Genomic DNA, 18,644 nt, shown 5'->3' on the forward strand with positions numbered 1-18,644 from the left:
GTTGGCGCATTGGGAGACCGGTGCCCATGTTGAATGCAATGCCGTGTAACAAGCACCTACAAATCAGCCGCCGTCACATACTATATCCCAAGCACAACGACGGCTTTGTTGTGTCTATTCTCTCCATGGCTACGGCATCCTTCCCCACGACCAGATGAACTAGACGTTTGCGCCGAGGGTGACTTTCTTCTCGCATCTATCCAGCTATATAGACATCACCTTCCGCAAGCATGTGTGCTCCTCTCTTGCTTCAACGCCTAAGCAGGAAGATATCGCCATTCGCCGCCTGTCGCCCTTCCACGTCCCAGCCCCAGAGAAGCAGAAGGCCTCGACATGCCAGACCAGGTCATCCTATCTTCCCCACCTTCGTCGCTGGCAGGTTCCGTTTGGTTTCTACCGGATAGGGATGAAGTCGCCGACAGCGAAATCCCACTCAATCCCCGCCTCCCACCCGATGGGGCCTTTAACCACCCAGTCGTAGTTCTTTCCAAGAAAAAGGTCGATGATCAAGTTGACATACTCAAGGTTCGTCACGAGTGTGCGTGCTGCAGCATGCGTGTGGGTATGTATGGATAGTGGGAGTGTATTGACCTTTTAACCCCCGTGTCGCATCACCAAATAGATCACCTCCTTTGGGGGAATGGCCCTTTTAGACCGATTCCCCGACTCGCCTGCGCGTCGCGGCCACCACCTCCCCGTCTACCCGTCCGATCCCCACCCCGACTCGGGAATCTTGCTCAAGTTCGCCGACGGGAGGATGGATAAGCCTTCGTTTATCAACATTCGCGACGTCTACAGCGTTCCGTTCCATATTCTCCGGAGACTGAGGAATGGGACGAGACCCTGCCTGACGCCCGCCTCTTATGATCGATTGAGAATCGAGTTGAACGCTTTTGTGCGGTGGAAAGACCCGTCGACCGTCATCAAGGCGACCGTTCCGTTGCACGAATATGTGCATGCCTATCCACGCCCTGGGCGGCGCAGACTGGGTCGCCAGAGGTCCCAGTCACCGCCCCGACCACCTGTTGATCCATCTCCTTCGGCTTTCTGGTCCAGGCGGACCTTTCAGTCCGCCTCGGCTTCCCAGTATGACGTTGACTCACCATCTTATGGTCTACCTCAGCCCGTCGTCCGAGCACAGTCCGCTACAGCTTCCACGTACGACGTTGACACACCATCTTATGATGTACCTCAGCCCGTCGCCCGAGGACGGTCTGCTTCAGCTTCCACGCACGACCTTGACACATCATCTTCTCAGCCATCTCAGCCCGTCCTCCGAGGACAGTCCGATACGCTCCCCACCGAGATTTCTGCCGCCACTCCTATATGGCAATGGCTGCCTACCTGGAGCACTATCGGGCGTTGGGCTGCGACTTGTTTGGTCGTCTATATCATTCTTTATCTTGTTTGGTCTGCCGTTCAAGCAGCGGTGGCCACGATAGAATCCGTAAGCCGTTGGCTGGAAGAATTGCCCGAGAAAACGGCTGCCTGTCTCGGTCGACTGGCTTGGTCTGCAGTTCGAGCGGTGGTGGCCATGGGAGCATCCCTCGGTCGTTGCCTGGGAGAATTTGTCAAGAAAACGGCTGCCGGTATTGGTAGACTGGCTCTAGATTTGTTAGCCAGATCGATGGGGCTGTAGTAGTATACTGCCTCGCTGCGTTGGTGGCTCTCCTCCAGGGGATTCTGTCTGAGGCTGATTATGATCATACTGCGAGTAAATTAGCCTCGGCCACATGGTCATGAGTCTTTGGGGTTGCGATGTGATCAAGTGCTATTGCTGATGTGGGTGCTCCAGGCGCATCAAAGCCCGCTTTCTGAATAGAGCACTGTTGGCATTATCCTATACTGGGTATGTATGCTTTGTACTGATTTCTGGGTCTTCGCATCCCAGCACCAATACACATCATGTCTGGGGTGAATGTAGGCCCGACCTATAAGAGTAAGTCCAAGCCACGCTGATATCTCAGCTCCCGAGTCCTAACCCTCCTGCCCGCTTATCCCGGACGTTACGTCGAAGGCGCGGTGACAGCGATATCATCTCGTTTAGGAAGGACGGCCTGAGGGGGAGCAGATGGCGGAGCATCGGGGTAGGTAAAGACGGAATCCTCCCCCGAGAAACGCACCGACCGGTATCTGTCTCCATCGTCTTGATTTTCCCCTTCAGATTGGGCTTGGGTTGGCCTGGAATGCGTTGCCAGGGGGCTTCCTCCGGGGACTTGGCAGCCATGTCCAGAGCTTTCTGGCAGTTGATTTGGCTCTTGTTCGACTCGCACTGGCATGCTAGACAAGGACGATTGGGCGGCAGTATGGTGAGCTTGCGGGGGTGAACCGGGAATCGAAGACAGAGACGGATCGGACTCGGACTCGTAGCTTCGGATGCTAGTCGCTCTCTCTGTTTCCGCCGCAAGCTTAGTCTCGGATTCGGGTGGGAGGTCGTCCTCACTTGGGAATATGATTCGATTGAGGAAGATGGCGGGATGCCAACGGCCTCGTCTCTGGAGAAGATTCAGTGACGACTGTCAGACCATAAAATAGAAAGCTGGGGGGGAATAAGAGAAGTTAGATCCCAGGATTACCTTTCTCTCCTTTCCCGTGATCCACCGTGCAACTTTTGCAATTGGATGGGCGACAAGACAGTAGAGTAGAAGCCAGGTGCCCACGACAGATACAATGATGGGTGCGAAAGTGAAGAGCGTGCTCCAGAATATCCCCAGCACGGCCCAGCGGTAGACCGCGTGACCTCTCGGTTGGGGCCTCATAGACTTGGGCATGGCGACGACGATGACGAGGAAGCAGAAGCACCAGATGATGCTGACGATGCCGAAGGCTGGCAACGAGGCGACGATGGGAGACTATACCAACCCGCGTTTCGGCTCTTCTTCGTCAGAATCGGGTTCATCATCGTCTCTTCGGACAGGACGGAGAGATATGACAGCTGGGGCCGGGACGCTTGTCGAGGGTGTCAAGACTGTAGTTCCGGTCATCCTCATGCCGTTGTACAGCATGTTTACGACGGCAGGGAGGGGAGGCATGTCGGTTTCCCGGATGCTGATAAAGACTGAATAGTGTTGGTCGATGCTAGGTATGGTGTATAAGGTACGCAGGAGAAATTCGAGTATCGTAGGTGGTCAATAACTGATGAATTGATGGACAAGCAGTTCGGGGCCGTGGCGATGGGAGTGTGTCATCGGGACAAGAAAAGGTCGGTGGGACTTTTGGTCATTCAAAGTCGGTAGATGGGCATAGCAAGTGCGAGGAAGTAATGAGTAAATATAGGAGATCATCAGGGTAGGCCAGGCTGCCAGGGACATACTCTAGACATTGGTACCTGTAGGCTGTGAGGAAGTTGCGACAAGGTAGAAGACATATAAGATGAGACATGAAGGAAATGATAGGTACCTCGTCGATCAGTTATAAATTTTTATACGGTACAACGTACTTACTGGACTTTTGAAGCTGTGATGGAACTTTGGAAGGGAGGATACCTTGAGGACGAGGTATCTCCGAGACTTCGTCCCCACTATTAGGTACTGTATCCACAATTTTCCCATCACGTAAGCTAGTCGTCAATACGGTCAACGCCAAGAAAGAAATACCTAACCCCCTGTGAGCCCCACCGCCTTATGGGGGTTCAAGCGTCCAGATGTATTTTCTTTCTGATTACCGACAGGTTCCCCATTCACTGTTCCCGACTGTATATGCCGGACTATAACCCCAGACGTCTCAACTCCACACGGGATCGAGGCCGTTACGCGGGGTAATTAGTGCTGGGTCTAATTTAGGTCACGGTAGCTTCTACAAAGTACTCTCTTTTAAGGTACTCGGTGCCTCACTCAATCCAGGTGGGAATCCTGGAATCCAAGCTCTTGGATAACGACTGAAACGACACGAACCTCGGCAACTACGAAAGATACCACGTCCACCCTTAACGCCATTCGCTTCTTCCCTCATTCCTTCGCTCCTGAGGAGAACAAGATCACGCTCTGGCCCTCCGTCCGTCCCGACTTGCAACATCCAAGCTTCGCGCATCATGATATAGCTCCGAGGCTCGAGCTATCAACCAAGATCAACATCGGTCCCTCCAACTAACCACGGTCGAAAACTGCAACGATTCATTCGCAGTCATGGCATTGAGTATGCTCGAGCCGGTAACCACCCAAGGAAAAACGTTAGTACGACCCTGCTGACCGGGACCCCTACAGCAACCGCAGCAGCTTTGGCCACAGGCCTGGCGTACCTCGACGCGAAATATCACCTTTCGAAAGACATGTCGACCATCCGCGCCAATCGAGCCATTCTCAACTTCAGATCAACCGCAGGTAAAGGCCCCCAGCCAGCACCTTGACGTCTTTGCGCCACAAGGCCTTCTTCGCCCGGCCGTTTACCCTTCCTTGGACGGCGGCGGCTCCGGTAACCGAAACTCATGTCGACTAACAACCCGCTTATAGTAAAGAAAGACCGCGTCTCCCCCTACTACACCTTCGCCGCCTCCGCCGCCCGCAACCCCAACGCCGAAGCCCGTCTGGACCCGCACCGGCTCCTACACCTGGTCGGACGTGCTAACCCAATGCCACCGCTACGCCCACTTCTTCCTCGCCAGGGGCGTCCATCGGGGCGATTTTGTGGCCGTGTGCATGCAAAACTCGGCCGACTACATCTTCGCCTGGCTGGGTCTCCTCGCCATTGGCGCTGCGCCGGCCATGATCAACCACAACCTCGCCGGCGAGGCCCTGCTCGGCTGTATTCGGACTAGCGGTGCGAAACTCATCCTCGTCGACGGGGACGGGAACGAGGACCTTTTGAAGAGGGTGGCCGACGTGCAGGGTGAACTCCAGAGTCAAGGGGGTGATGACCCTGCACCTGTGCGATATCAGGGACGAGATTAGCCGAATGAGCACCGCCGCCCCGGAGGATTCGCTGCGCAACGGGTTGACGCCGGGGGATCCCATGGCCTTGTTTTACACCAGGTGAGTCGCCTCGCAATCTTCCCCTTTAATCTGACCCATGGTAAGAACTCCGCTCACCCATCGGACAGTGGCACAACTGGTATGCCGAAAGCTTGCATTCTTCCCATAGCAGCTTCGTTCGGACTGATCCGCTCGGTGAGTCGACTTTCGCCCCTCGCTTTATATTCTCCTAGGTAGGAACCTTACTGAACATCCTCCCCATAGAATGAGCTCGGGCTTCACCCAGTCGGCCCAAAGAATGAGCGTTGCTACGTTTGCATGGTCAGTTCCTCGCACGAATCCCCGATCCCCCTTCCTTTCACTCGCAGAGTCACCCGACTCAACCGGTACTGACTCGGCCTCTCAGCCATTTTACCACGGCACAGGAGGCATCACCATGATGTCTCAAATCCTCTGCGGCTCAACCGTCTGCATAGCCCCCAAATTCAGCGCCTCGAACTTCTGGCCCGACATCCGCGCCTCCCAGGCCACCTGGTTCCTCTACGTGGGCGAAACCCTCCGGTACCTCCTCGCCGCCCCGCCGTCCCCGGACGACAAGTCGCACACGGCCCGCGCCGCCTACGGAAACGGCTGCCGCCCGGACGTCTGGACTCGCTTCCAGGCCCGCTTCGGCATCGACACCCTCGGCGAGTTTTACAACTCCACCGAGGGCCCCCTGGCCTTGCGGAACCTCTCGCGCGGCGATTTCCTCGCCCACGCCGTCGGGCACCACGGCTTGTTGCTTCGCTGGCGCTACAGGAACCAGTATGTCTTCGCCGCCGTGGATCCCGACACCGGCGAGGTGCTGCGTGATGAGAGGACCGGGCTCGTGGTCCGGTCTCCCCACCAGGTGGGAGGCGAGGTGTTGGTCGTCATGCCTGGCGAGAGGCCTTTCCCTGGGTATTATGGGGACGAGAAGGCTACGGAAAAGAAGTATATCCGGGATGTGCTCAAGAAGGGGGACTGTTATTACCGGACCGGCGACGCGATGAGGATGGATGCTGATGGGAGGTGGTTCTTCCTCGACCGGTTAGTCGTCACCCTTCCTTTTTTCTTTTCTTTTTGTTTTCTCAATTCCTCCTCTTTCTGCTTGTCGTCATACCTCCTTGGAAGGATCTCGAGTAAACTGACTCCAGTCAGACTGGGCGACACATTCCGCTGGAAAGGCGAGAACGTATCGACAGCCGAGGTGGCGCAGGTGCTGGGCTCCTATCCAGGAGTGCACGAAGCGGTGGTCTACGGCGTCGAACTGCCCGGCCACGACGGCAAGGCAGGCGCCGCTGCCCTCCACCTCGACCCTTCTGTCCGCGACAAGTTTGACTATGCAGGTCTCCTACAGTAAGTCCTCGCCTGCCTTCTGCCTCTTTTCTTGAAACGCCAGCCTGACAGGTTTCTTTCACCCAAGGCACGCCCGTTCCAAACTGCCCAAGTATGCAATGCCTATCTTCCTCCGCATCCTCAACGACCAGACCGCATCGCACAACAACAAACAGAACAAAGTGCCCCTGAAGAGAGACGGCGTGGATCCGAGGAAGGTACAGACGGACGACCTTCTCTGGATTGAAAAGTCGGGCAAGGGCCGGACGTATGTCCCGTTTAGAGAACAGGACTGGGATGGGATCATGGCGGGCAAAGCCAAGTTGTGATGGTTCCTTTCGTCTTGGCTGTACGATAGTAGTAGAACTGTAGTGGTGGCTAGTTAGATGGAGTTTGCCAAATGATGGTCTTACCGATTTACAATAGTCCTGTCTGGCCCGTGGGCAGCTCTTTTTTATAGGAGGTGTCTGTTTATGGGCGTACCCCGAGTACGTACAGTAAGTACCTTTGACCTCCGGCCGTTTTGCGGGACTGCTAGGCCCCGGAGGAAACAATACCTCGGGGGTTCGCTGTACAAGCGGGGCCGAGACTAGCCGCGAGTCCGAGTCCGAGGCCGCTCGGTGACCCGAAGGTCCGGTCAAAGTACCCGGGTACCCCAGGCAAAACGCGCCATCCTCGGCACCGATTGTCTCATGCTACTGCAGGAACCTAAAACTTCAGCAGCGGCTCCTTGAACTACTTATGAAGTGAGGGGGAATAACAAGTTAGGCGAACCGAAGGCTCCCATGACCTCAGATCTACTCTCTTTTCTCCCTCCTCCTCCCCTTCTCCTGTAAAATGGTCGTGATAGGATGTGACGATGTGACAGCTGGCGGGCGGGAAGCCCTTTTCTTGTCCAATAGCTGATGGTTGATGCAGTTTGCTTTCTTCCATCCACCACCCCTGCAAGGGAGACCGGGCGGCAACTGTCACAGGACCACCGGAGTGACGACAGTAAAGAGTTTGTTTTGCAAGTCTGTGTCTCACTCCACCTTCTACACGAAGGCGGCTCGCATAAGAGAGGGGCGGTGTGATGTGTGGCTTCGGTGTGGCAAGGAGGGTTTTTCTTATCGATCGACCTGACCGTTTGCAGCACGGGGTTGACGATTGAGTCGCGACTCGTCGGACTCGAAGCCATCCTCCACTGCTCTCTCTCTCATAACCACCCTTGACAGCTTCACCGCCACGAAGAAAACCCATGGCTTCTGAGGAGGTCAAGAGAACGGCGCCAATGTTACAGGAAGACGTGCATCTGGTATTAGCTGTAAAGTGTAATGCATCGTGGTGTGATCCCTCCTCAGTCCTGTATGGCGTGTAAGTAATGCCATGCGTAACCTCCCCTCTTTTTTTTTTATGTTCTTTTCTCTCTTTTCTCCACGTCTCTCCCTTTCCTACGTGTCCCTCGGCCGATCAAACGAACACCTCACTTCCAGTCTCGCCCGATTTTCCAAGGTAGAGGAGAAAAGAGGCTGGATTACGTGAAGTCCACGAGCATCATGCAGCTGCAGCATGCATCATGCGTCGCTATCACCTCAGGAGTCTATTTAAGGCGCAGTCAGGTGATGGGTCATGGGACCAGAGGATTCTGGCCCCCAACCCCCATGACGAGACCCTTCATGTTATCTACATATCACATGAAATCTCGTTCTGCGTTGTTCAAGTTTCTACTTACCAGCACCACAGTCTTTTTAAAGCAAACCCGTGCCAACATTGTCCGTACTATCCATGCATGTTGGAAGTCTGTTCCAATCTCCCGGAATCTGGAGGCGCGAGGCTTTACCACACACGGCAAAACTTGGAGGCTTGGAGCCCGACAGCTCCTCCATGTCCACTCAGCTCGCGGCTTTCAGGAGCAACAAAGGACGGGGAAACCGGAGCCTAATGCGAGGGAGCGGCCGAAGAGGCAACTAAGACGTTTGCTACAATGGATCTCCCTCCGTAAGAGGCAAGGAGACACCAAACGCACACTGCCCAATTCTGCTGACAATGGATAAGATGGGACTCGAGAGAGTGGAGCGGCAAACGTGTCGTGTGAAGATGGTTGAACTGTTAGAAGCCACATAAAAGCGAGGTGTTAAGGAGTCGTCTCAGTCCCGTCCTCGTCCTCTATTCTCTACCCCATACAGGCAGAGACTTTTCGAACCCAACATAGCCTACAATGCATGTGTATATGCCCAGCATGGATTCAATCTCAGTCATGAGTGTGAACAGCCTCCGGCAAGCCAACGAGGCCATCCTCTCCCCCATGGCGGTGCTTTATGTCGCCGGTGCCTGGGTGGTCTACCGCATCCTGATGATCCTGTACAACATCTCGCCATTCCATCCCCTCTACCGGTTCCCCGGCCCCAGAATGGCGGCCGCGACGTATGCCTACGAGGCCTACTACGATTGGATTCTCGTTGGGCAATATAGCAACAAGATCCGCAAGATGCACGAGAAGCATGGTGAGTATTCCTTCTCTATAACGGTGCGAGTGAAGGATGGGAAATGAACGTTCCCTCAGGGCCCATCGTCCGAATCAACCCGGACGAGCTTCACTGTTCCGACCCTCACTTTGCCAACGAGATCTACGCCGGCTCAGGCCGCGTACGGGACAGGTGGCAACACCAGCTCAACGTAGGCACCACGGGTCCCGTGTCCGAATCGGTCCTGTCGACCGTCAGCCACGAGCTGCACCGCCTTCGCAAGAACGCCATATCGCGCTTCTTCTCGCGGCAGCAGATGTTCAAGCTCGAGGACGAGGTGCGCGAGTTTGCCGAGATGGTCGTCAATAAGATGCTGCGGTGCGCCGGGAAGGAACCCTTCAACGTCACTGAGGCGTATAACTGTTTCGCGGCCGACGTCATGTCGCAGTACGCCTTTGGCGAGCCCCTGGGTTACGTCGCGCAGGAAGGCTGGGAGCCCAACTTTGCGACTTGGACCAGGCCGTTCATCCGCAGCTCCTACATGCTGCGCCATAATGCCTGGGCCCGTAAGCTGGCCAACGTCCTGCCGCTGTTCTCCGACTACTTGGGCGAGGATGTCAAGACGGTCATGCACCTCATGAACGTCACCATCCCGAAATATATACAGGCTGCGCTAGATAATCCCGTCAATGGCAGGGTCTTCGCCGAGCTGAGGGCGTGCAAAACATTGCCCGAGTCGGAGAAGACCATGTACCGGCTTTCCGGCGAGGGTGCTCTCTTTTTGTTTGCCGGAACTGAGACTACTACTGTACGTTCGTTCGCCTCTCGTTTCTTTCCTCGTTCCTTTCCCAACATAACTAACATACCATCCATCCAGGCCATCCTGACCCTGCTCACCTACTACCTCCTCGCCCAACCACAGACGTACGCGAAACTGATGGAAGACCTGCAAGGTATGGACCCGGAGCATCTCAAGTGGACTGAACTCGAAAAGCGTCCCTACCTGTGGGCTGTTATACACGAGTCGTTGCGCATGATGCCCGGCATCGCACACCGGTCGGCCCGTGTCGCCCGCGACGAGGACCTGGTGTACAAGAGCGGAGACGGCCAGACCGAATGGGTGATCCCCCGCGGCACTGCTATCGGCATGACCTCTATGATCAACCATTGGAACACCGAGCTCTTCCCGAACCCGGACGAGTTTATCCCTGAACGCTGGCTGGTCGACGGCAAGCCCAACTATAGCCTGCAGAGAATGTTGATCTCCTTTGGGAAGGGCAGCAGGTCGTGTATTGGTGAAAAGTGTGTCCTGTCCTTTCCTGTGGCTGGCTTTTGGGCCGTGCTGGATGCATGTGCTAACACTCTTCGCTTGTCCAGCTTGGCCTACTGCGAGATCTATCTCATGACGGCTCTCATGGCCTTTCGCGTCCTTCCGAGAGCACGGCTTCACGAGACGACTATTGAGAATCTTAGGTATGACCATGACCTGGTCGTACCCCAGTCGAAGAAGGGGGCGATTGCGGTCCATATTGCCATTTCATAATTTGGTTGTCTCGAGTTGTTGAGACTGCTCTGAGCTTTCTGTAATCATGCATGATGAACGTCCGGCGGCACTACCTACCATCAGGTGTCTATGATTTAGTTATACCCAATAAAGCATTTCCTAACCTTACAAGCTGGATGTCATCATTAGACGTAGGCAGGATGGGTGTAACCCCTTTGTGCAGGGCTATGGCCGGACTGGACCTGTCCACCCTTGATCTGAGAGTCGGCTTCGGCAGGCCAAAGAAGCAAGGAATGCTACTAAATGATTTGGTATTAACTCTACCTAGTATATAATCCGCCGCCACAAAGCAGTCAACTCCATCCAGGAATGGGACAACTCACCCGACAGAGTGCGGGAAGAATAGCCTATTCGTGAGAAACATCCACTGTCTATAAGTGAATCTTGGACTTGGGAGAAGACTCACCAGCCAGAATACACACCTCATGGATTTCCATCGCTTTCGTCGTTTCTGTCGTCATCTGCTGAATCTTCCACTCGTGTGCTGTTGGCCGGGGGATAATGCGCAAGGGATAGAATACATACAGCAACTACTGCGAGCCCCTGGTTCTGTCAGCCGTTTGCGATAAAATATGTGCACCGCAGGAAGAGACAGGGATGTTCTTATACTTACCCCGTTGCAAAAGAAAGTCAGATTGGCGTGTCCAATGGTGGATAACGCGGCATAGATGAGGCCAAAGAGACCCTGGGTAGTCAGGGTAGCGGCGCTTTCCACGAGGGTGATGGCACTCAACGCATCTTGGCGGAGGTAAGGGGGGCACATCTCGGTGATGACACCCTTGGCAGCAGGGGCGGAACCGGAGGCGAAGGGGAGGAGGAAGGCCGCTGGCAAGAGGTCAGTCTGGAAGCACAAAAAGAGAATAAATTCAAACTTGAAGAAAGAAGAAGAATAGGGGGCTGCACTCACCGAGATACATATGCCACCCTTCTGTCGCCCAGGCCGAGATGGATGTGACGATCCCATCGACCACCAAGCTCCAGCGTAGGAACGACAAATCGAAAGTGCTATCGTCGTCCTCTTCCTCTGACGCCGGTTTCGTGGACTCTTCCGAATGTACCAACCCGGGAGCCGGTGGTTCCAATTCGTCCGGGTTCGTCGGCAGGGTTTCCCTTTCTTCCCGTATCAACGGTTCCCCCTCGGGGTTTGCACGCTTCGTGGTAGATCCAGAAGACGATGCGAACCAGCTCCGACCGATATCGATAAGCTTGGGAAAGATGAACATCAAAAAGACGCCGCGTATCAGGGAGTTGCCTGACATTAGGATGCCGTTTTCGGTGGTGCCGAATCTGAATCTGGATGTTGCGTACATCTGAATCAAGATCGGGGCGTATCCTGTGGCGAACTATGTAACACGTTATAGTTAGCGAGAGGCTCTGTCAAAGATTTGGTCGCCCCTTTTTACTCACCACTCCAAAGAAGACGCCAAGGGACAGGAAGACTAGGCCGTAGTGTCTCACCACCTTGCCGGATTCCAAGCGGAGCCGGGGCGGTACAAGCACCTTTATGGGTGCGAGGAACCCGGCCGGTGCTTTATGAGACTCGTCGGCCGAATCTCCCTTTGTTGCTGGAGGCGTCGGCATGAAGATGGCGCCATAGATGGTTGCCACGATGAAGAAGCCCACGGCTGTGACGAAGGGCATTTGAATACCGGCGTCTCCCAAGATTCCTCCGACTACGCCAGGACGTCAGCAAGTGACGGAAGAGGACGAAGCCAATACAAAGGGGGACAAGTGGCAAAGGAGAGGAAGAAATACATACGAAGATAACCGCCAGCAGTGCCCATCATCAATGCACCTTGGAGCTTTCCAAACACGGCCGTATGTCGCCTCCTCTCGACAACTTCAGCCACAGCTGTGTTCAGCACTAGCCTTGAATTGGTTCCTCAAGTCAGCCTGTATGTCTTGAACCACAGCAACTCTCTCGCCATGGGAAACAAAAAAGGGGGAAGGGCCCAAAGACACAACTCACATATACCCACGAGGTCCACCAATAATACCCACCAGCTGCGTCGCCTGCATCAAGATGATCCCGTTCTTCCCGCCCACAGAGACGGCCATGATCTGACACGCGACGCGCACGCCGAGCAGGCCGGTCTGGCATACGAAAGCCCAGCGCGTGCCGACGCGATGGATCAAGGCGCCGCAGATGAACAGGTTGACGATGCCGCAGACGGAGGTGGACATGCCGAGGAGAGAAACCTGCGAGGCGGTAGCGGCGTCTATTTCGCGCCGGGCGCAGCGGTCTGGTGAGGAGGGGGAGTTGGCATTGGCGTCGGCGTCGGCATAGAAGGCGTCGCATGTCATGATTCGGAAGACGTAGATGATCCTGGGAGTCGTTAGCAAAAGAGAAGACAAAGAAGATGTCAGATTGAGTGCATTGAGTGACAGGAGATTCAAGGCCGTGTCCTTGAGAATGTGGGCGGTGGATAGTAAAGGGGACATAAAACATACGGGACCTGAGTGAGGCCCAACGTCAGGGACACAAGAAACCCCGCCATGAGGATGCGGTTGGCCGGCGAGAAAACCGACGCCCATGCCCTCGTTGCGCGCGACGATAAGCAGCGGGGTTTGAGCGGCAGCGATCCATCCCCAGGGGACCGGGATCCCAAAAGTGGTGTTCTCTCAGTGGTGGCGGTCATGGTTCATCGCCATCGGTCGGCTATCGGTGAGACTACCCCTTAGTGTCCGGTCGGTGAGAGCCAGTGCGGTACGGCGGAGAATTAACAACAAAAAAAGGGGAGGGGACGGGGTTTGGATGGAGTGAAAGACTCAGATTGAGGGGCGGCAACCAACAGAAGGAAAAAGAAGAGAAAAGAGACAAGGGTGTATGGCGTCTCGGGCCCCTGACTCGCCGCCACCGGCTCCGTCTCGGCCCGGTCTGCCGAGATTTTAGTTGCGTCCCTCCGTCCTACCACGTGTAATGGCCGCGATGTATTTTTGGGATCTTAGTTGACACGGGATGGCTCACGATGTCGTCTCTTCTCGTTCCTAATAAATTAATAAAATTCGCGGCATGTTGCCGGGCTTCAACATCGAATCTCCCCATCAATCTACTTTATTATAATTGTATAGTATATCAAGAACCCATGGCGAGAAGGAAGAAAAAGATCATGAACCATGGACCATCATCGGCCAGGTCTAGTCGCAGAAGGGTATAAGTATAGACATGCCATCTCGCTCCGAGACAATGGGATAAGGAGGGAAGAGCGGAAAGTAAAGAGAAGAAGAAGAAGAAAAAGCCAAACCACCCACCATGACATCTAGGGCGCCAGGTCCGCCAGACCCATCTCAATCCACGTCCGAGTCGGAATACTCACCATTCTCAGCCTGACTCTCCTTCCAGCTCGCCATCTCCGCCACGGGCACGCGGCCTCGAAGCCACCGTAACGTAGCATCCGTCCCCCGCTCGAGGACGTTCCACCGCGGGATCCGGAACCGGTTCCCCGCCACATCGAGCCTCTTCAGCCCGCCGCTGCCCCCGAGGAGGCCCAGCTTGGGGTTCAAGTGCGCAATGTCGTTGTTCGCCACGTCGACGACCTGCATGCCCTTGATGGTGTCCGGGTCGAGGTCCATGATGTGGTTGTTCGCCGCCAGGAGGACCACGAGCTGCGGGAACGCCGTCCGGAGGTCGCCGGGGAGCGCCGTGATGCGGTTCACCGACACGTCCAGCTTCTCCAGGCGCGGGGACAGCAGGTACGTCGTCAGCGGCGCCAGGCTCGTCATGTGGTTGCCCGAGAGGTTCAGCTCGCGGAGCGCCGGCAGCTCGAGCTCTTCCGTCAGGTACGTCTCGCCCACCAGCTTGTTGTGCGCCAGCGAGAGCACCGACAGCGTCTCGGCGAAGAACGACAGCGACTCGGGTAGCCCCGTGAAGAGGTTATGGTGGAGCTGCACCTCGTACACCTTGGTCGCCGCCGCCACCTTGGAGCACACGACGGGGTGGAGCGACGCCGAGCCCGTGTGGGAACGGTCCAATAGACCACCGACCTTGACTGGCCACGTCTGGCTCGAGACTGTATGGGAACGGGATCGCGCGGGAGTGTGCGGCGCCGACGTCGGCGGCGTGGCAAAGTCGTCCATGTCTGACCGGCTGTCTTGTTCAGCGTCATCGGCCGTGGGAATGGGTGCAGGAGTCGATTTGTTGTCTTGGGGCGTGTCCTCTCGAATGTCTTCGTCTTGTGTACACTCCCGTGGTTTCTCTTCCGTTGCTCCCCCGTCCCGCTTCTCTTCCGCTTTCACATCTTGGACCGGCTGGGGGGCAATTGCCTGAGACGTGGCCGTCGCATCGTAGTAAGACGGTGGCGGCTCCAGCCGGGCCGACAGGATTTCCTTCAAGTCTTCCGTCGTGGCGGACACCAGCTTTTTCTCGCGCAGGGGGTTGCCGCTGAGCCGGAGGCTGGAGAGGCTGTCCATGGTTGCAATCTCGGGCGGCACGACCTTGATGTCGTTGGCCGAGACGTCGACGTGCTTCAGCTTATCAAGGCTGAAAAGGCCGTCCGGGAACGACGAGATGCTGTTCTCGTCCGCCGTCAAGGTCACCAAGCTTGTCCAGGAGCTGACGTCGGGTAGAGCCTGTAGCCTGTTCATGGAGAGGAAGAGCTGGTGGAGGGCGGGGAGGTGGATCGTGGACCCCGGCGAAACAAGATGGGTAACTTGGTTGCACGACACGTCCAGCGACTGGAGTTTGGGGAGCACACCCACGCCATCTTCAACAAGCGTGCCCGTCAGCTTGTTCTTCTTGGCCCATAGCTCGAGGAGAGGAACCCTGGCCAAACTGGCGAAAGGCAGGCACTCGATGCTGTTGTCGCTAATGTCCAAGATGCGGAGGCGATCTAGGTTCCCGATATTGACAGGCAGAGACGACACATTGTTACCATGAATGTTGAGGATTTCGAGATGCTGCAGATTGGAAATGCAAGGGTCAAGCGGGCCGTAGAGGAGATTATTGGATAGCTTGAGGTCACGGAGAGACGAGATCTGCGAGATGACTTCCAGGCAGTTATTGGCCAGGCGGTTGGAGGACTTTGGTCTGTTAGCCCCGGAAGAAGAAGAAGAAGAAACTCTCTCGGCAGAGGCAACGGGGCGAACGTACCAAATTAAGGGAGGTGAGCAGCCGGAGCTGTCTCAGGCCCACGGGGAGGGAAATGAGCTTGTTTCCGTGCAAGTCCATCATCTCGAGCCCAGCAAAGATGTTGCCCTTGCCGTCCTCGTCCGCGTCCAGCTCCTCAGGCGTGACGTCCGGGAAGATGGCATCGTCAATCTCTTCAAACTCGTTGTCGGCCGCCACAAACTTGCTCACGTCAACGCTCTCGGCCCAGCTCCCGTCGTACGTGCCCATCATGTCGGCGTCGTACATCTTGAGCACATCCAACGGGACCGTCTTGAACCCCAGGGCGGCGATGTTCAGCCTCCCCGACGTACGAGCGTCGGCCAGCCGCTGGCGCAGAATCGTTTCCGCCGGCTTGTCGCTTCTCTTGGTGTTGAACGGGTCGTCGGTCATGGCAATCCCAAAGTCGAAGCTGTTGTCCGAGGGCACGATGGGCGACTTGGGCGGCCGCCAGCGGTATTCTTCTTGTACAGGAAGCGTTGAATCGGCGTCTAGTTCGAGCTGCGGCGTAGTAGACGCCTGGCGAGCGACGGCAGCACGTTTCGCTGCCTTTGCTTTGGCAATCTGTTCCCGCAGTGCCGCTGACGATTTGAGGTTGGAGGTCTCCGGCGGCGCTTCTGCGGCTTTTTCGGTCGGCTTCTTCACGGGGGGTTTCGCTGGCGTCCGGGCACTACTGACGCGTCTTGACGTCGTCGCTGCTGTGGCGGGTCTGGGTACGGTTTTCAGGGACGATTGAACCATGGGAGACTGGGCTGCCGCAGGCTGGTCAATGGAAGGGAGAGATGGTTTCCTGAACAGTCCGTTCAGGGAAGCCCTGGGCTTTGAAGGCCGAGCGCCGAAGGTGGCCGAGGGTGCTTTGGACGGGGTAGCGATTCCGCTGGGCCGTGTGGTCGTCGCCGGACTAGGGCTTCGAGCGTCGTCCCGTCTCGTGGTGGAGGCGGAGAACCTGGCAGAAGTAGCGGTAGCAGGACGGGGGGTGGCTTTGACCGAGGGCGTCCTGAGAGAGGCGATTCCCGATGTCCGCCGCGAGGGTGTCCCCTCTATTGTGGCCATTGGACGCCTGAAGGTATTCGTGGATGCTCGAAAGGCGGGCACACCCTCGTCAGGGCCCGAACTCGAGCCTGGGCGGCTTCGACCACGAGAGACCGGTCGCATAAACGATGACGCATCGGATGCATAGCTCGAGCCCGGTCTGGAGGCGTTGCTCTCGGCTCGTGATCTGGGTCGTCTCGAACCGTCGGGATCAAAAAAGGACGATGTCTTCTTGGACAGAGCGGGAGAAGAGGGTATCTGAGAGAGTGTTTCCATGGTGCGTTCGGCAAGCGAAGGTCTGGACTTGGCCGATCTGGCTGGACGGGTATCGTATGCCACAACGGTCTCGGCGGTGCCCAGTTGTAGTTGGGACTCGATGGGAGATTGGTTTGAGGCACTCGCAGACGAGGAGACGTGCCTTGTCGGGGGGGAGGAAGTCACTGGTATAAAGGTCGACTTCTCGGAGGGGCCGGAAGATGTAGTCGGAATGGACATAGAGCCTGCCATCGATGGAGATGGCTTGCGAATGGAAGTGGAAGAAGCCAAGGTCCTGCTCGCCGGTCTCGCAGAGCTCGATCTAACGGTAGTCATCTCCGGAGCATTCCTTCGCGAGCTCGAGATGTTTCGAACGTTGCCGGTTGAACTCGTTGTGGTGCGCACCGTCGGCCTGGTCAATTGATCTCGCGACGGTGTGGTCCGAAGGCGTTGCCTTGGTAGCGACCCGGAGAGGTTGTCTCTAGAAGGAGCATGGCGGAGAGAGGATGTCCTAGGGATAGAGGAGGAGGGTATTGTAGAGGATGAACCCGTCGACCTGGGCTGAGGGAGGCGGGATGGTCGAGGGATGCCGCTCTGGCGGGTTCCCTGTGGCTGTAATTCGTTCATGATTTCACAGACTTCTCGACATTTGACACAAGCTCAGCCCTTTTTGATTATGCATATGCCGATTGTCGGGGGAGAGATTCCGGGTATGGTGAAGCGAGCACGCATTGCAGCATTCTGCAAGGGCCGTCGAGTCGAGGGGATGGATGGGCGAGTTCAATTGTTTGGGATGTTTCTGGAGGTGTTTGGGGAACATGGTCCAAGCGTTCGGTAGCACATTGTATTCAGGGGGTTATCTTATCGCTACCTTATCTTATCTAAGGGGGGCTTATCGATAGTTGCCGGGGATAAGGCCGTACCTATCTGTTGGTACTTCTTATCTCTTAGTCGTCAGTGTCACTCCCTACATCTCTCTGTTCACAAGGATGCCAAAACTGCCAGGGTATTGATAACTTTCTCTTCCGAGCCCCGGATATCTAGCAGCATTGGATGTGCAAGCCGATAGGACATGGCTAAATGAAACCAATGGTACACGTCGTCGCTCCCGGACAAGCACCCGCGGTTGGTTGCGCCCGGGGAAGGTTGCGCACCCACGTTGTACTCGCCCCCAACCACCACGAGGGAGTTTGTAGGTCAGAATGTGGCAACATTAACCAACCAAGATGCTTATTAACCGGGAGAAGGCGCAGAAGCAAACCAAGGATACCGAATTGGCACTTGTGCCAGCACCGTACCTTGACTTGTACGATGTATGGATATGATGCCAGTGACGGACGTGTAGACACTGCCAGGTTCATCCGCAGATGGTGGGACGCCTCGAGAACACGGCGTGGGCACACGTCCTGTATCAACTGACCTCCCCGACTCAGCGGCTACAAGTGCTTAATGGTCTGATTAGACTGTTGCCCCTATTTTAGCATGCAGGCCTGACCCTGGTCTCATGCGGAAGAGACAAGACAGGCCTTTTCTTCGGTCTACGCTGTAGTTAGTTCAGCCAACCATGGGCGGAGGCATTTGTGACGTCCCAGAGAACGGGTTATGACGGCTTTGGAAGGTCGTGATTGACTGACTCTTCGCGACGTATGGGTCGGGGGGAAGCCGGTGGCCAATACAACGTACTTGCAGCGTGCATGGTCTGCTTTACCTGACGGCATAGAGGGAGGATCGGAAGAGTCCGCTGAGGTTGACTTGCTTTGAAAGTAATGTAGTCGTGCTCGGTACATTACATGTCCACTAATACGGGGTTGGTATATCCGACCATAGGGTTTCTCTTTTCCGCCCGAGTTAGGCTTTGTTTCCAGAATATTGAAAACTTTGCTTCAATAAACGCCTGTATTCAACTACAACGTACCTACTGTATATCACGCTCTGACACCGACGCCCAGAGATGTTCTTCCGTACGCTAGGAGGAACTGATG

The 18,644-nt window shown here is 55.9% G+C and overlaps 5 protein-coding genes across 5 annotated transcripts; 2 read left to right on the forward strand and 3 right to left on the reverse strand.

The window, feature by feature from the left end:
* Positions 1–1,429: 1,429 nt before the first annotated feature.
* ACRALDRAFT_1060081 (uncharacterized protein) lies at positions 1,430–2,314 on the reverse strand (the record flags this gene model as incomplete). Its single annotated transcript, XM_071016176.1, has 1 exon — positions 1,430–2,314. A coding segment is annotated over exon 1 (184 nt), but the record flags the coding sequence as incomplete, so codon positions are not given.
* Positions 2,315–3,755: 1,441 nt separating this feature from the next.
* On the forward strand, positions 3,756–6,706 carry ACRALDRAFT_1046684 (uncharacterized protein). Its single transcript, XM_071015465.1, has 9 exons — positions 3,756–4,134; positions 4,203–4,269; positions 4,454–4,817; positions 4,843–4,967; positions 5,036–5,102; positions 5,172–5,228; positions 5,314–5,975; positions 6,087–6,284; positions 6,352–6,706. Exons 1-9 carry the CDS (start codon positions 4,125–4,127, stop codon positions 6,590–6,592), a joined length of 1,791 nt encoding a protein of 596 aa, XP_070878973.1. The 5' UTR covers positions 3,756–4,124; the 3' UTR covers positions 6,593–6,706.
* A 1,793-nt stretch (positions 6,707–8,499) lies between these two features.
* Positions 8,500–10,250, forward strand: ACRALDRAFT_1026364 (uncharacterized protein; the record flags this gene model as incomplete). The annotated part of the gene is made up of 4 exons (XM_071014791.1): positions 8,500–8,746; positions 8,806–9,515; positions 9,585–10,009; positions 10,085–10,250. The coding sequence occupies 4 exons, from the start codon at positions 8,500–8,502 to the stop codon at positions 10,248–10,250; spliced, it is 1,548 nt and encodes a 515-aa protein (XP_070878974.1).
* A 444-nt stretch (positions 10,251–10,694) lies between these two features.
* On the reverse strand, positions 10,695–12,999 carry ACRALDRAFT_1046680 (uncharacterized protein; the record flags this gene model as incomplete). The annotated part of the gene is made up of 7 exons (XM_071015464.1): positions 12,723–12,999; positions 12,241–12,597; positions 12,031–12,140; positions 11,679–11,944; positions 11,179–11,614; positions 10,885–11,096; positions 10,695–10,814 (listed from the first exon to the last, which is right to left on the reverse strand). Exons 1-7 carry the CDS (start codon positions 12,908–12,910, stop codon positions 10,695–10,697), a joined length of 1,689 nt encoding a protein of 562 aa, XP_070878975.1. The 5' UTR covers positions 12,911–12,999.
* Positions 13,000–13,314: 315 nt separating this feature from the next.
* ACRALDRAFT_2050398 (uncharacterized protein) lies at positions 13,315–17,399 on the reverse strand. Its single transcript, XM_071021582.1, has 2 exons — positions 15,361–17,399; positions 13,315–15,290 (listed from the first exon to the last, which is right to left on the reverse strand). Exons 1-2 carry the CDS (start codon positions 17,287–17,289, stop codon positions 13,560–13,562), a joined length of 3,660 nt encoding a protein of 1,219 aa, XP_070878976.1. The 5' UTR covers positions 17,290–17,399; the 3' UTR covers positions 13,315–13,559.
* Between the last annotated feature and the right edge of the window lie 1,245 nt (positions 17,400–18,644).

This window comes from Sodiomyces alcalophilus (assembly GCF_042370955.1).
Source record: "Sodiomyces alcalophilus JCM 7366 unplaced genomic scaffold ACRALscaffold_1, whole genome shotgun sequence".
NCBI lineage: Eukaryota > Fungi > Ascomycota > Sordariomycetes > Glomerellales > Plectosphaerellaceae > Sodiomyces > Sodiomyces alcalophilus.